General features: G+C 42.1%; 1 protein-coding gene across 2 annotated transcripts in view; it reads right to left on the bottom strand.

Moving 5' to 3' along the window:
* Positions 1 to 15,490, bottom strand: part of LOC146186152 (solute carrier family 22 member 15-like) — a 31,242-nt gene extending 15,752 nt beyond the window's left edge. For both annotated transcript variants that reach the window (XR_014708083.1, XM_084607056.1), the window contains exons 1-2: positions 14,625 to 15,490; positions 13,608 to 14,035 (exon numbers count right to left, since the gene is read on the bottom strand). Coding sequence is in view for 1 of the 2 variants with exons in the window: in XM_084607056.1 (XP_084463182.1) it covers positions 13,608 to 14,035; positions 14,625 to 14,870 (674 nt within the window). In the remaining variant the exon portion in view is untranslated. The remainder of the gene's footprint in view (positions 1 to 13,607; positions 14,036 to 14,624) is intronic.
* Positions 15,491 to 16,053: the final 563 nt, after the last annotated feature.

Genomic DNA, 16,053 nt, shown 5'->3' with positions numbered 1-16,053 from the left:
GTGTACAAACACAAGGTATCATTCATATATTTCAGGGGTTCCCGAATGGGGATCCAAAGCCCATTCGACGTCATTGGAGTGATTTATGGATTCGTCAGGTGACTAAAAAAATTCAGGCCTAACCTTGAATTTTCATTTACTCACTTTATTTTGGGGCTAATTATACTGTTACTGTTCACAACAAACTATTCCAATATACGCACAGTCGTAAGTGTTGAATTTGGGAATTTTTTGAGGAACTGCTGAAGTTTTGTTTATGTGTTCAACAATGCAAAGCGACTCAGGTTATGAGGGATGTTGTAATGATAGGCTCCAGATAATTTCAACTACCTGGACTTCTTTAATGTGCACTGACACAGCACAGTACACAGGTGGCTTCTATTTCGTCTACACTGAAACTCGGCAGGCAGATCAATCTCAGGTCCCCCGGCTCAGTAGTCAAGCACCCTAACCACTGAGTCACCATGGCAGACTGTCCACCTCAAATGTCTTTTTTTTTTTTGCATGCATGTTAGGCAAGAAGACAATGGAGCTCAAAACATATAGAGTTCAGCAGTACCTTTTCAAAGCCACTGGGGCTCCTCAAGGCTAAAAAATTTGTACCTCATGAGATACCTTATCATGAAGGTGATAACGATTATTTGATATTTTTAATGGCTCAACGGCAACTTAGCGAAAGTCACAGTTAACATGTTCAGTCAATATAAGATGGGCTCAAGGACCAGGTATCCCCAGCACTTCCCCCCTTGAAAATCTTGGCAGATACTAAGGGAAACCTTGTACACCCAGAGTAAAACCGCTGGTAACCCAGTGGCACTGGGAATGGAAACCTCCATTTGAAAACACTAGGCCACTCCCACACTACTCCGATCAAGAAAGGAGTTTGGTAGGGAGGGCGAGCCTCTTTCTTGCTGCTCACTACATACACCTACGTAGAAGCTATAAACTGTGATTAATAAGGAGTACATTAGAAATTCTGATTTGCTATTGGCACTGTTCTCTCACCTAGCACTTAATGCAATTTACATTAAATGACTGAGGGAATCAATAGGCAAAACGGGTTTGAATATTAGCAGTACACAGGAAACAAACTGTCTACCACAATTTCATTAACATGAAAAATAGCAAAGCATTAGATCCTAATAACATACAAATGAGCCTAGAGAAATTTGTAATAGAATGCATTGCACTTGTTTTATTCCACAATTTCTAACTTAGCTCTTGAATCGGGCATTTTTCTGAATGCAATGAAATAAAAAGGTTAGAATTACTGTTGTGCACCAAGGAGGTGATGTAAATGTTGTGAATAATTATCGGCCAATATCTATCCTCTCTATTCTCTCAAAATGGCTGAAAAAGGTTATTTTTTATAGATTGGGTAAGTTCCACGATAAAAGTAATGTAGCATAGACTGCCAACATAGGTTTAGGAAAGGCGGTCGACAAAAATTTCCTAGCTTTCATTTAAAGAACAGATGGTTCAAAATACTGATACTGGTCCTTTTATTACAGATTTGTTCATTGAATTCAGCAAAGCCTTTGACTCCCCCTACCATTATATTTTAACCGGTGAGCTATCACAGTACGGATTAAGGGGGCAGCCACTCAATTTAATTATGTCGTATCTGAACGAAAGAGCTATTACAGTATGAAATAAGAGGGCAGCCACTCAATTTTATTATGTCGTATATGAATGACAGAGCCCAATCTGTCTGTATAAATAATGTTAAGTCATCTTTACTACCTTTACGAAGTGGGGCACCAGAAGCAAGTGCCCTAGGCCCACTATTATTTAACCTATATATTAATGCCATAGTGCATATTAACTGGTCAGCTAAATGGTTTATATATGCTGATGATAGTAGCCTCCTCTTTGGAAGGTGAAGGTCCAATGACTAGGTTATTCAATGCAATGAAGCACTTGAAGAACTGGCATGGTGGCCCCAGTCTAATTGAACTATAATTAATCCTACAAAGACTAAGGCTTTACTGTTTAGGCCACGAAACAAAATATATAAAAGATGAGCACAAGGTTCTGGGTGTTGCACTAAACTGTCACATTATCATCATCACATTAGCTATATGTGGAAAAAGCTGTCTACGGTGGCATGTACTCTATCATGCTGCCAAAATATTGTTACAGAAAAAGCTAAACTGCAGTTATATTATGCGCTATTTGCATCTTGCATGAATTACTGGAGTCTTGTTTTGTGCACTACAACAAAAATAAATATTTTAATAAGATCAGTGTGCTTCAAGAAAAAGTTTTATGCTATGTTGCGAACATTGGCACAGAGACTACTTACTAGAAAAAGCCTATTTCTGAGATATGACATTACTCGATTCATGTACAGTTATGAATAGTATTAGTTTTTAAACTGGCTATACTTCTCCTATGCAGAATTTACAAATTTTCTTCATTCCAACAGTGAACAACGGATGTATGCCTCAGAAATATTCCATACTGGTTGTTTCCCTTTTTCCACACCTAATACAAAATTCAGTTATTAAAACATAATCTACCATCCCTTCCCAACAAATGCCCTAAACAGACTTTTTCGTCGAAGAAAGAAGTAAAACATATAGTTACGTAATTTATGTTAAAATGATACACATCACCGTTATGTACTGAAAACATTATTGCTGTGCCCTGTCTAGATAAGACTATGTGTTGTAAGATGTGTTCAGTTCCATCATCCTGTGCTTCCTTTCTACAAGTTCCTTTTTTCTCATTATTTTATAGGAGTGTGCATTTTCATGCTAATAGCGTTGGTAATCATCTTTTTCAGATTTGATGAGTCTGCATGTTCTTTTTTTGTTTGCTTATGTTGATAGCTTGTCAACTGCTGTCCTGTACGTGACAACAGAGCCGTTGAAAAGTTGCTGAGTGCAATTTTTAGTCCAGGGGCTATTCAGGGTTTTTCTTTGTAACCACTGTGAAAAAGTAAATTAACTCAATTGAATTGATTTTAAGAACCAACACCATCATGCCAAACTTTTCGCCCTACTTCAAGTGCTTGTCATGTGTGCCATCTTCACGTGTCTCATCTTTTTTTTTTGGACGGCAACTTCCATCATAAGCACAGTACATATGCCTTGGACAAGCAGTCAGAGCTGACTTGTATCAGAGGAATTCAACCAAAAATTAAAATTGGGTCAGTGTGCGTTTGGAAAGTACACCGAATTAATCTCATTGGCTTATTAGGCACATAATTCTCAAAAGAAAATACAGAGCAAACGATTGAGCTAGACTTTAAATGAGACTGAGGACATAGAGTGAGAAATGAAAAATAAATTGACAGGCGTACCATCAGGAGGCTACAAAAAACTCGGCATGAACCTAATAGCAAATGCAAGCTGGTAATGAACAAGAAGAAGAGAAGGAGCTTGTAAGGAAAAGAAAAGTATGCTACCTGTCTCACCCACATGGATGCCTGAACCATGCCACAAGGTGAGGCTGTCAGGGGGAGAGAAGGAAAGCACTCCCACATATACAGCTATGACATATGCAAACCCTAGATGAAGAGGACAAAGTGGGTATGCACAACAGATTGTTACTAGTACCAACACAGTCCTCACTGTAGCATTTTCCAGCTTCCTGCTATGAAATGAAAGCAAATGCCATTAATGGGCCCACAGGTTTTCACACAAAGGATATCATATGTCTGCACCATGGTTACTTTCAGATGGATAAGAGGTCTCCATAAATTTAGATTTGTTTCCCCTTCATAAGTTGCTTTGTATTTTTTCAGTCCCATCAGAAGTGTTTTTACTGTGCTCTGCTACCAAATGGGCCATTTGAAAGGAGTTGTACAGTATATTCAGATTTCAGATTTATAGAAGCAAGTCCTGGTAAATACCAGTACTAACCTAAAGCAACTTGTGGGTGCAAAAATTGGTGCCCTTACCATCCAATGTAATCAAGCTCAAACATGACGACAGCAGGAAGTTTAAGATAAGCAATTCTATAACAATAACAACGGTAAACTCTACAATAAGCAAGTGGACATAATGCTCAAATGAATGTGCAGCACTGGCCATATGTCGGCGACAAAAAAAGAAATGTTGCCAATAGTTCCATTGTTTCCATATCTCTTCATGCCCACTGTTGAGATTACCTGGAAAAGGCGCTTATCAGCTGCTCCAAAACCCTATTCATGCATTATACGTGGCCTATATACAGTTTGCCTATATCTTTTGACCCAATGGCCTAGTGAACAGTGAGGTAGAGCCTGGTTTAGTAATGGAAAACTAAAATAGTACAAAACTATATCTCACTTCTCGATGGACACCTCACAATGTGATGTGAACACGAAGGTGAACCTGAGCAAACTTTTGTGAAGCCGAAAAGGTACAAATCTATCTAAATTCTTAGTGGACAACTCAACCGGTGTGCACCGTCAGAAGAGACACGTGTCGCAGCAGTAACGAGATGTCCTTAAATGTAGTGCACCTTTAAGTTGGCGCTGTTATCTCTGTCACCCTCGCCGCATCAGCCAATGCACCTGTTATTGTTTCTGATGCGATGCAGCCTTTACCACGAACACTGTGCTATGCGGGTTACAGACCCGTACAATCAATTACAGGAGAGGTAGTGATTTTTTTACAGAATTATTACTTTAATGCTGTTAAATTACCAAAAAAAAAAGTGCACTTTTTAAACAAAGCAACTAAACAATCAAAAGCTAAGCCAGTTAGGCCCTTAGTGTGTAACAAGTATAAAAACTAAAAACAAAAAGGTTCTCCTCAAAATTTGCTGCCGTCAGTACTGCTGTATGTGCATAGCAGCTGTCTAACTACAGTTCAATAGCATTACTTCATTCTACTAACGGAAGAACTTGGACCAAAAAAAGGTCACAGCACTTGCACAGGAACAATAGGCATGACCTCACGGACCCGTGAGACGTAATAAATAGCAAACAATAAAAATTATGGAGGACACTTAAACTCCACCGTTAAGGGTAGCCTACACTATCGTTCAAGCTACCAGCCCACCATATCAAGCTCCGCTTTAATGAAACTTTGATGGCATTTGTTGAAGGGTCTTTGAAGAGCAACTGCTGGTTCATCCGTTAGTTGTATCTGACTATTGTGAGGAAACAAATAGCTTAGCTGGCAATTAGCATGGCAAAATGATAGTCTGAAATAATTTACATGAGCAAATATCATGCATATGAGAATCAAGCCGTATAAATGTGCTTGCGTGGTCTAGTGGTAATGTCAATGCAAGCGTTCTGGCAGGCCGACTGTGATATCACCCTCTCATATCACACGAGAGCACCGAGTTGACAGCTCCTGCCAAACATTATGTCAGGCAACCCTACGTCTAGTTAGTGCTTGGCCATGTCAGCTGCCAGCTTTCACCTACCAGCTCTGTGCTCGTGATTTTTTGCTCATGACGCCAATGCTGGCACCGGATTTTCGGTGAACAGGGCCGTTAATGCTATCGCATTAATAAATAATGCATAAATACAGAATACCACATAGGTGAGCAATGATGGAAACATATAACACTAAACCACTTTTTACCTGTTCTATGTTTTTACTATGGCCGTACGAGATAGTAACAAGGAAAGACAATGGTTTGAGAGGCAACTTGTTTGCCCAAAAGGTAAGAGATGTGCTAAGCAGCTAACTCGGCAACCTATCCACTACTTGATGCGTCACTGTGGTTGACCATGGCATCTGGTGGATAACTTTGGATAGCTAGGGCAGGAAAGAAGAAAGCAATGAATTCGCAGCTGGTGATCACAAACTAGCAGTGCATGAAATTTCACAGTTCATTTTTTTTCCCTCTCCATCTCTCTCTCCAACCATGGTCTCACTGTATGAAAAGCCCAGACTCTGCGACACTGAAAGGTGACAAGATTAAAAAAGGTGCAAAGCAAGTGCACCTTTAACAATAGTGAAGGCGTTTGTGTAGCCTGCGATTTGCTGCAAGCAACTTCAAAACGCTTTGCAAGAGGCCAAGAATGGGAGAACTGCAGGCAAAATTTTATCACTGACATTGAATTTTGCTATGTTCGATAGGCTGTGAAGAACGGAGTGAGCCTACTAGAAATGACCCAATCGATCCCTATCAAAGATTGTTCCAGCAGCTAGTTTAATAAAATTTACGGAACAAGGAAGGCATAGTCCCTGTTTGTGCATGTCAGGGGTGGAAGCAGGATCGAGCATTTTGAAGCAGCTTTGGGAGCAGTAATAAAGCCATTTTGGAGCAGCTTTGGAGCAAAGAAACAAGAGTTTTGGATCATTTGAATTATGTGTTGGAGTACATTTCTAAGGTGAAATGCTTTGATAATCGCCATTTTCGTTTTCTGAACTACATAATGTACAACCAGATTCCTTTTTATGCATGTTAGACGTCTTTCCAACTTCACACTTTTCCCTGACAAGACAAACGGCCAAAACATGTAAAGATATGTATATATATAACACAGGCTGACCTTAGCCACCACTTGAAACAGACCAGCAGCAAACGGAACACTCGCTGGTGCCCTTCATAACTGAACACCTAGTCTGACCTAATGCGTTTACCTATTTTGACTTGATGGATTCAAATGTCGAGTCTACCACTTCGGTACGCTTTAGCAGCGATACAATTTGGAGTCCAGATGAATGGGCATGACATTTCCGCTCTGTCTTGTGCATATCTACCTAGTTATTTATTTAGAATACAGCTCAAAGCCCTCAAATATGGGGTATTACATGATCCTTTTTGATCCTATGTCTGGGCTTATCTGATAAATTCCTGAGAACTGGTTATTTTGTCTGTCAAAACGGCGCCTTCAGACCACAAAAATGCGCCTTGATAAGCTTGGCGCCAATGCTGCTCCCATACTTTTTGCCTACCGTGGGATCGCAGACAACTGCAGCGCCACCTCGATCACCTCTTTCGTTTGTAAACATGGAGGAGGTCTGCAGGGGTGGAAGCTGCTCGAACATTTTGGAGCAGCTTTGGGACATCGACAGATGGCATTGAAGGGTATATCATCACTCAGCTTTACTTTACTGCCTCCTGCTTATAGTTCATCATTCTTTGCTTGAGCAATGCTGGGGCTCATTTTTAATATCTTGGCAGTAGGTTATATGCCTTTCTAACACTTTTGAGAAGCTTCCTAGTGATTGACAGCTTTGGCGTTCCAACCCATAACGCTTCAAGTATGATTTTGTCTGACGTAGGCCTGGCGCGCTCCTCAAGTACAAAGCTCAATCTTGTACTGGCTTGTTTTCATAGTAGAAGCACTACAATGACTTGTGCATTTTTTTTTTGCAGCTGGACAAGTTTCCTAACAGTTCGTGGTAGTTTACGCTATCTGCTTTGTTTGCTACTCTCACGCTTCTCTCTCCAATGGTGATTCAAAAGGCTGGAAGGAGGTGCTAAGTCACATGCATAGTGCATTTTTTTTTTGCAATTAACTATCTCCAATCCCCTGTGGCTCATACTTGCGAACAAATATTTATTATGCTTCATGCTTCCTGCCCTTACAAAAATTTCATTTGTATCAAGCCCAGTGCAAGATGCATGCGTTATATCTTTGTCCCTGACGCTGTGACATTGTTCCCGTGTTCTGCTAAATATGATGGCAGAACATCAAACAGCCAGTTTGGAGCAGTTTTGGAGCAGTTTTGGAGCAATATTGCATTTTGGAGCAGGATGGAACAGGCAAAGCAGTTTGGAGCAGAATGGAGCAATTGGAGCAGCACTTCTACCCCTGCTCATGTAATAAAAATTTTGGAGCTTCTTGCTGCTATACCGATTTTTCATACATAGGGAAGCAAGCTCCTGGGCTTGCCAATATCTTGAGTAGCTTGAAAAAAGTGCTTATGTGCTTTTAGGTATTAGCAAATAACCAAACGTAAACATTGATTAAATGATAGGATAAAAACACTGTTCGACCCTCAGAAGTCAGTTAAAAATGCATGAATGAAAGAAACCTTATAGCATGACTTGCTCCTGCTTGACCTGCTGGCTACTGAATGCATTCCGTTCAGGCAAACTGCCAGCTGTGATGATTGATAAGATCAGCGTTGTAAGATTTTTAGAACTATCAGCTCATATTAAAAAGTAATGCATATGCAATAAGAGACTTAAAAATTATGCATTCAAGCAGCGATGAGGTTCAACATTATGGAGACATTAACTGCAGTTCTCTACATGCACTTTTTCAACTTGCTGCAGGTTATCAAAAGTCAGGTAGTCTCTAAAATTACCGCTCGAAAAGAGCAGGCAAAAAACCTTTGGGAGTATCTCTAAAACACATTTTGCATAAAGGATCACCACTCACCAGAGATCCTACCCTTAGGCCATGCTGGCACGTATGTATGGCTTGGTTAAACGGAGCTTTATATCTATGTTGAGTGGTCTTTCTCGTAATGTGGTAGCTTGTGACAGTGTGCTAAACAGTATTTGTGAGATAACAGATGCACAAATTAAGGGCTTTGTGATTAAGTGAGTAGCAGAGTGCACATATGCAAAAGACGATCCATAAGGAGATTCATGCCTTAATGGGAGCCGTTAAGCCTGTAGCACAAAATGAATACCGAAAACCTCGGCACGAATCTGTGTTCATCGTTAAGGTTGGTTTGATAACTTCACTGCAGTTAAATGGACAGGCTCCGAAGGTGATCATCCATAACTTAACTCAACAACTGCATCCCCGATTTGTTCTTCCGGCTCTGTGCGCAAATACTTTTCGCCGCACATGAAATAATATGGTGGCTCAGTCAAATTAGAATAGTGTTACAAGCTTTTGCCGCCTGAACAAGCTCATCCGGAAAGTCATTCCAAGTCTCTGAATTAAAGAGTCTCCTGACCACCCTTTGGTCGAAAGTTTTGCGACACAGGCATGGTTGTGAGGCGTCACCTATAGAATGTACAGCCATGAAAATATTTTTTTGAAGACTTATTAAGAGCAAAGATACAGCCGTTGCAATCAAGTGACTTCTCAGCTGAGCCTGCTTTGAGGTGTTTCCCACATCCAACCAATCAACAAGCCCCTGTAAGTGAAATTTCCCTTTCTCCTGCACCCCGCCGGGGTGGCGCAGTGGTTACGACGCTCGACTACTGTTCCCAAGGACGCGGGATCGAATCCCGGCCTCGGCGGCAGCTTTTCGGTGGAGGCGAAAAGCAAGGCGTCCGTGTGCTGTGCGATGTCAGTGCACGTTAAAGAACCCCAGGTGGTCGAAATTTCCGGAGTCCTCCACTACGGCGTCTCTCATAGCCTGAGTTGCTTTGGGACGTTAAACCCCACAAACCAACCAACCTTTCTCCTGCGTCTTCAGCAGAAGGCGTAATGTCAACATTATGGTCCCTCAACGCCAGGTACTTTTCAGAGTGCAGCTTTTCTGCGCCCATTTGGTGGTCAAGCTGCGACGCCATTAGCGCTGTTGTCAGTGTAATCGAGCAAAGGATAGTCACGAGCCATAAGCCACAAGAGGGTCAAGAGCCAAAGCTCACTCGTGGCTCTCCTTTCTCTTCTTCCGAGAAATTCTCTTTGGCTTGTGAGAAAAATAAAGAGTGCTTTGTAACTGTGCATACGTGCAAGCATCTCTCAAGTTATCTGTCTCAATATATTGCATAAACGCTTAAAATAGCTGCGCTCAAATTTTTCTTTGGGGAGTATCGTAATCGTCCACAGAATTTTTCTTGCTTTTTGCTTCCTACTGTCAAAGCATGCATGAAGCTCTAGCAGTATACGAGGGTCTGTGCGCAAGCAGCTTGCTGCATTCACAATAAAACAGGAGAACAAACGACAAAGGGCAAGAAATTAAATATACGCTACCTTTTTCTTTCTGAGCCAAAACAAATGATGCAACGACCACAAGACATCATCTATCATTCACATGTGAACCGTAATAGAGAACCAAATGTAATTAACATTACTGCAGCATCACAAAATAAGGATATCAGCCTTGCAGAAAGAGAGCACAAATGGACCTTGATTTAAATTTTCTCTGCCTCAAACAGTGTGTAGGGCTGCATTATTTTGCAGGGACCATAACTGTTATGGCCCCAATGTACACAGTGGGCCTGTTTATTTGAAATATTAAACACTTATTGAGGGGCCCTTTAAGCAGTACTGCTGTGAATAACCACTTATATTAAACACTTATTGAGGGGCCCTTTAAGCAGTACTGCTGTGAATAACCACTTTCTTTAATTTGAATTTATTTTACTTATTTATATACGACATAAAATATGAACCACCTTCAAAAGAGTTTTCGAAAAACAGGTCTGCCACCAGCACTCCAGACATAGCTGTAAAATATGTGAATAACTGCAACATGCAATTGGTGTTTGAATGAACCTGTGCGCCACCAGCCAGGCAAACTTGGCAGGCTAGCCAATGCAGCATTCAGCTTATTCCCACTAGTATCAACAGCCATTACAACGGTTTCAGGGGCCAGATAACAATTACAGTTCATGCCTTCTTCGTATCCAACATAATGGCACGTGATGATAGGCTTATCGCAGCCAGATAAGCTTGCCTCCAAGCAGACAAATCCCCTAATCCCCTGCTGTCAGATCTGATGCCCGTACCCGCCTCACCACGGAAGGGGTAATAGCTTAGAGCGCATGCACTCTTTTGTAAGCTGCTATACGCATTCGGTATACCAGCAAGCTGCGACCTTCTTGCACCTTGTTCAAATCGAAAATGCATGAAACAGTCCGAAATCCACACTGTTTTTTTGTTGGTTGCTGCTACTGAGCCAATTTTAACGTACCATTATGGATAAAACTCTTTATTAAGTTCCAAAAGGCTATTTTACATGATACTATTAAAGGCCCCATTCTCCATAAAATCTGGCTTAGGCATTGCCAGCCTCAGCACTGTGAGGGAAATATCACAGGCGTGGTTTTTGCAAGTGGTAGCTGGAAGCTGAAATGGCTAGGCACAGACTGGTGCAACATACGATTTGTGCAACATACGACCACGTGACTTTTAGGAGTCAGGATCTGTACCATGGGGATTATGGAATTCCTGACAGTTACAACTGGCTCAAAAAAAAGAGAGAGAGAGAGAGAGAGAAGGAGAAAGGGGATCGACTTATGGTCATAGTAAAATCTGCCAAGCATCGCACATAGAGTTTATTGAGCAATTCCAGGGCAGTGAAGATTAATCCTGGCCAAGCTGAAGGGTTTTCATAAAAGCAAGACTCTTGTGGCACAATTTACAGAGATCAGCCCATCACCTTTTTTTTATTTATGTATTTATCATATTGCCCGCAGCAGCTTTTGGCATTACAACGAAGGGGGGGTATAATGCAGCATAGGTTTATACAAGCAAACATAAGTGCATGTTTTACAGCAGTGCGGCACAATTTCATTAGATTTTGATGAAACGACTTCATGGGGCAGCTTATTCCATTCATTTATTGTTTTTGGAAAAAATGATATTTTTAATAAGTGTGTACTGCATTTTATTTCTTTTACTTTGTAAGTGTGGTCCCTTGTTGTTGGTGTATAATCTGGCAGTAATAAATAATGGTCACGGTCAATACCTGTCTTATAATGAAATATTTTATGCAAGAATTTCAGCCTGTATGCATCTACATTTCTTCAGTGAAACCCATCCTAACGATTTCTGCGTGGTTGACACACTTAAATTCTGGCAGTAATTAAGTAAAACGAAACAGACAGCTAGGTTTTGGGCCTTATCTAGTTTATTAATATCATGCTTAGCTTCAGGTCCTATACTGTACATGCATACTCTAGTATAGGCCTTACTTTAGTTGTGTATAACAATTCTTTAGTTTTTAAAGGAGAACAGTTGGTGCTCCTGCGTAGGAAACCTAAAACACGACCTACTTTAACAGTGATGTAATTAATGTGCCAATGCCAACATAGTTCAAGTATAGGCCTTACTTTAGTTGTGTATAACAGTTCTTTAGTTTTTAAAGGAGAACAGTTGGTGCTCCTGCGTAGGAAACCTAAAACACGACCTGCTTTAACAGTGATGTAATTAATGTGCCAATGCCAACATAGTTCACTACACTCCGTTTCATACATCAAGTCCAACGCTGCCAAAGCTAGAGCTCTTGACCCGCATCCGCGATGAAAAATAGTGCCTGCTCTTGACGAGAGGAAATAATAGTTGCTTTGTCTGCAGGCTTAATGCATCTTACATTTGCCATCAACTTCATAAAAAGTACCTTTTTTTAGGGATAAAGGATTGGATTTGGTGCAATTGCATGTTTTGTTTGTTGTTTTCTTTCGTGTCGCATTTTCGCTGCCCCACAACCCTGCCAGCTGTGCCCTCCACACTGCATAACACAGCCGCCTCAACTGCTTCTTCGGAGTGGATTTTTTCTATAAGATCCGCACTGCGAAGATGTCTAGGCATGCGAAGCAAGTTATTGCAAATGTGTATGCTTGGAACAGAGCCCGTTTCCGCAGAAACCGCTCAGCCACAAAACGAGCGCGTAGTGATATGCCTCCTTTTTTTTTTCTCGCGGACTACTTGTGTAGCTTTCGCTGCGTTGCACCTGAGGTATGAAACGGAGTATAGTTGAATAAACATGAAGATATTTGTAGTCATTGACAGACAACTAATTCTCCCTCAATGCAATTGCGAGGCATCTGCTTCTGGAGCCTGTAGCCATACAACTGACCCACTATGAAACACTGCCACTATAGCTGGCATATAAACCTTAAGGTCCTGATCTTGACTACAGCCCAAAGGCACAATTTTATCTTCTGATCTCACTTCGACAGGGTGACCTTGATGAATGAGAAATAAGGCAAAATTAATCTTGTGCTTCTGGCAAGTATAGGTAGTAATGCACTTGCATGAATGGTTGCCATCTGTGATTTAAGATTTCAAATACAGGCAACTCAAATTACAGGGCAGGGTTCAGAAGCTGCCAAACTCCCTTTTGATGAAGATGAGCACCAACTGATTTCCATGTTTTTCTTTCCCACTTTTGTTGTTTCTGTATGCAATTACTGTCAAAGGGCAATGTACTAACTTGATTTTAAAGATTTGGAGCTCGAAAAGAATACCAAAATATTGGAACTGAAAGCAAGGGCACCATAAACAGATCTTTGTTCTCAGAAAAATTTCACAGATGAGCCTTGTAGTAATCTACTCATGGCTGTTCAATAGTAGAAGGCACTCTCATTCCGAGAAATGCAGAATGAAAGTTGGAATACTTTTCCTCATCACTGTGACTTAAATCCGTGATGTTTGGTTAAAATGATCACTGCCATTAACCAGTGTCATTTAATTTTCTTAAATTAATTTTTTTTTTCAGTTTCCTTATGCAATAAAGCTCACTATGAGTAGTGATAAAGAGTTAGCTCAATATTTGGGTGCACTATCCTTTCTTTTCTGTTTCATTCAACAATAAAACTTGCCTCATGTCATCCCTATGTACTTGCATAAACAGCATCACGATGGCAATGCCTATGTATCACTTTTCGCTCTTTCCTAGATTACAGTTGTTCCATTTTATGTAAAAGCAATCTTTCTGTCATTAGAAATTGTTAATAGATCAACTTAGTACAGTTTCATATGATCACTAATGCACATTTTAACAAGCCTGAGCAAGGTGTATAGTGTGGTAATAATTATACACAAGACATAAAGAAGATGTGCAACTCACAGTGCAAGAGGGATGAAAAGGGCACTCAGGAGTGCAGTGGCAATGGAATAGTGGCGCCAGTTTGGAATAGCATACGCCAATGCAGCGTGGAGTCCAATTCCCAAAGAGAAGACGCATGGGAAAAGTGTGCCCAACAGTGCTCGCTTGGACGGCCCTACCAGCTCTGTCATGAGCACAAATGAGACAAGGGCCACAGCTGCGGTTGTCATGCCAGCGAAGAAGCGGCATCCCATGTGCAGCTCCAGGCTTGGCGCAAATGCTCCAAAGAAGGTCATCGCCGACATGGCAAAAGTGGCAAATGGCAGCGTGCGGCGCCGTCCAAACCGGTCTGAGATGTAGCCAAAGACAAATGCGCCTGACATGACACCAGCCATGAAGACTGCTTGCACCATCTTCACGAAGTACTCCTTGTGGCAAATGAGGTCCCACTGTAAGAAATTTGTATATTTCGATAAAGCTGTACTCAGAATGTTTCAATAGCTCTCTCTAAAGCAGAAACAGTTTAATGTCCCCAACAAAGGAACTGCATCTCAGATTCCCAGCAGAAAATTTTCATTGACAACACTGGTGCCATACCGGTATAATGTTGCAACTGTCGGAAATGGCCCGAAATGAACTGCCTCCTGTAACTTGACAATTTTGCAACTGTCGGAAATGGCCCAAAATGACATGTCTCCTGTAACCTAAAGCACAAATGGCATGGTCAAGCAGCATGTAAAGCAGCACGAGACCAGGAAAACGCATGTTCGGACGGTCCATACAACAAACGAAAGCAGAAAGTGGCTGTTCATTAGTGAAACTGAAAGCAGTCCATGAACCGGAGGGGGGGAAAGGCCAAAGCAGAGTGTAAGAGAAATGACACCTTGAGAGATCTGCGAATGCACTGGTTGGGCTTATAAACATGCATTTGCACAACCCCCGAAAGGTACGTTACGGAATAGTTCATGCGGAATGCAGAAAATATTGCGTGAATTATTTCCACCACGACAATAAGGTACAACGGTAAGGCAAGCTTACCTCAGTGGCTAGAGACGTAAACCTGGATGTATAATGTGGATGTTCGCAACGGTTGTTCGCGTCACACCCCGCTGTCGAAGGCATCGACCCGTTCCAGCACTGGAACTCCGGCTTCGCTCCAGTGAACACAATCTGTAACATCTCTCCACTGACGAACAAACCGCCGATGATGGCCGTGTAGGCGAAGTAGAGAATCTGTTGTGGTCCGATCTCACCAACAAGATGAAACACTTGGTCGACATCCATTCTGTTGAATATGTAGGAAGCACCGCTCGATGAAGGGTTCAATAAAAACAGCGCACTACAGACGGAACAGCGAAGAACCCGTCACTACAGCATCTCAAGTTCTGTGTTGGTCCTCAACGCGCTTGTACGCAACGCCACTAGTCAACTATCCACGCCGCGTACGTCAGCGCGCAATTAGAAATGTGCGAGCGTGAAGTGTCCCTGCGGACAGATGTAAACATACGAAAGTGATGCGCCGGCTCGTATTCACAACGCAGTTTATCAGGCGCGTGCAGTCCCACAGAGCTGAACTACTTGTCGTAGTCAGTTCTGCGCGCATGAGGTTTCAGCAGCGCAGAGGACGCGCTCCCTACCGACACCACACTCCCCAAGCCCGAAATACCCGCAACTAAACCCGCAACCAGCAGTCAGCTCCAATGCGCGACAGCAAGCGACAGGAACACAGCCAGGCCGACAAGGCGACAGCGCGACCGCACCGCACGACTTGCGTCGACTGCTCGGCTACTGGCCGAGAATGGCTTTGTATCGGCCGTGAAACTTCCAAACGGCGAAACGTCGGGAGCGCGCGTGCCTTTTACTGATAAGATTGAGCAAATCGCGGGGCGGCCGCTTGTGGAATATCTTACCGGAACCGCTAGTTTGTCAAAGAAGTAGAACCTTGTGACATACCCTTTCGGTTTCGCAATGCACTGAAATTGCGCCTGCGTACAGTACCACAGTACCCTGGGTCCTAAAAAAAAAAAAAAAAAAAAAAAGAACGGAATTTTTTACTTGCGCGCCACGTTCAAAATATAATGAGCTCACAGCTTGTCAGATTGCTATCGTTTCCAGAATTTTGGAGGTTGTCCCCCCGCCGCAAGCGGCGTTGACCTACCATCACAGCACCGTTGGGCCAGGAAAAGCCACCCTTCATTACCTCCACCCCCCCCCCCCCCTCCACCTCGATATCTGTGCACGTTAAAGTTCGAGTTAAAGTGTCCCCTAGAATTTTTTTACTTTTGTACAATAATTTTTTGTCGTCGAGTAAACGTATCACAAAAATAGAAAAATTAGAGGTAGAACGGGGAGGATTGGGATCTGTACCGGACCAGCCCTTTCTGAACTGGTGGCTGTTCCTGGTCTGTAGCTGGGACAGGTAGGTCAACGCCGCTTGCGACGGGGGCTAGCCTGCCACCGAATTTTT

This window comes from Amblyomma maculatum, chromosome 6 (genome assembly GCF_055883805.1).
Source record: "Amblyomma maculatum isolate TAMU_Amacu chromosome 6, ASM5588380v1, whole genome shotgun sequence".
In the NCBI taxonomy this organism is placed as follows: Eukaryota; Metazoa; Arthropoda; class Arachnida; order Ixodida; family Ixodidae; genus Amblyomma; species Amblyomma maculatum.
Note: the sequence above shows the minus strand (reverse complement) of the source record. Positions and strands in the feature narration are given on the sequence as shown.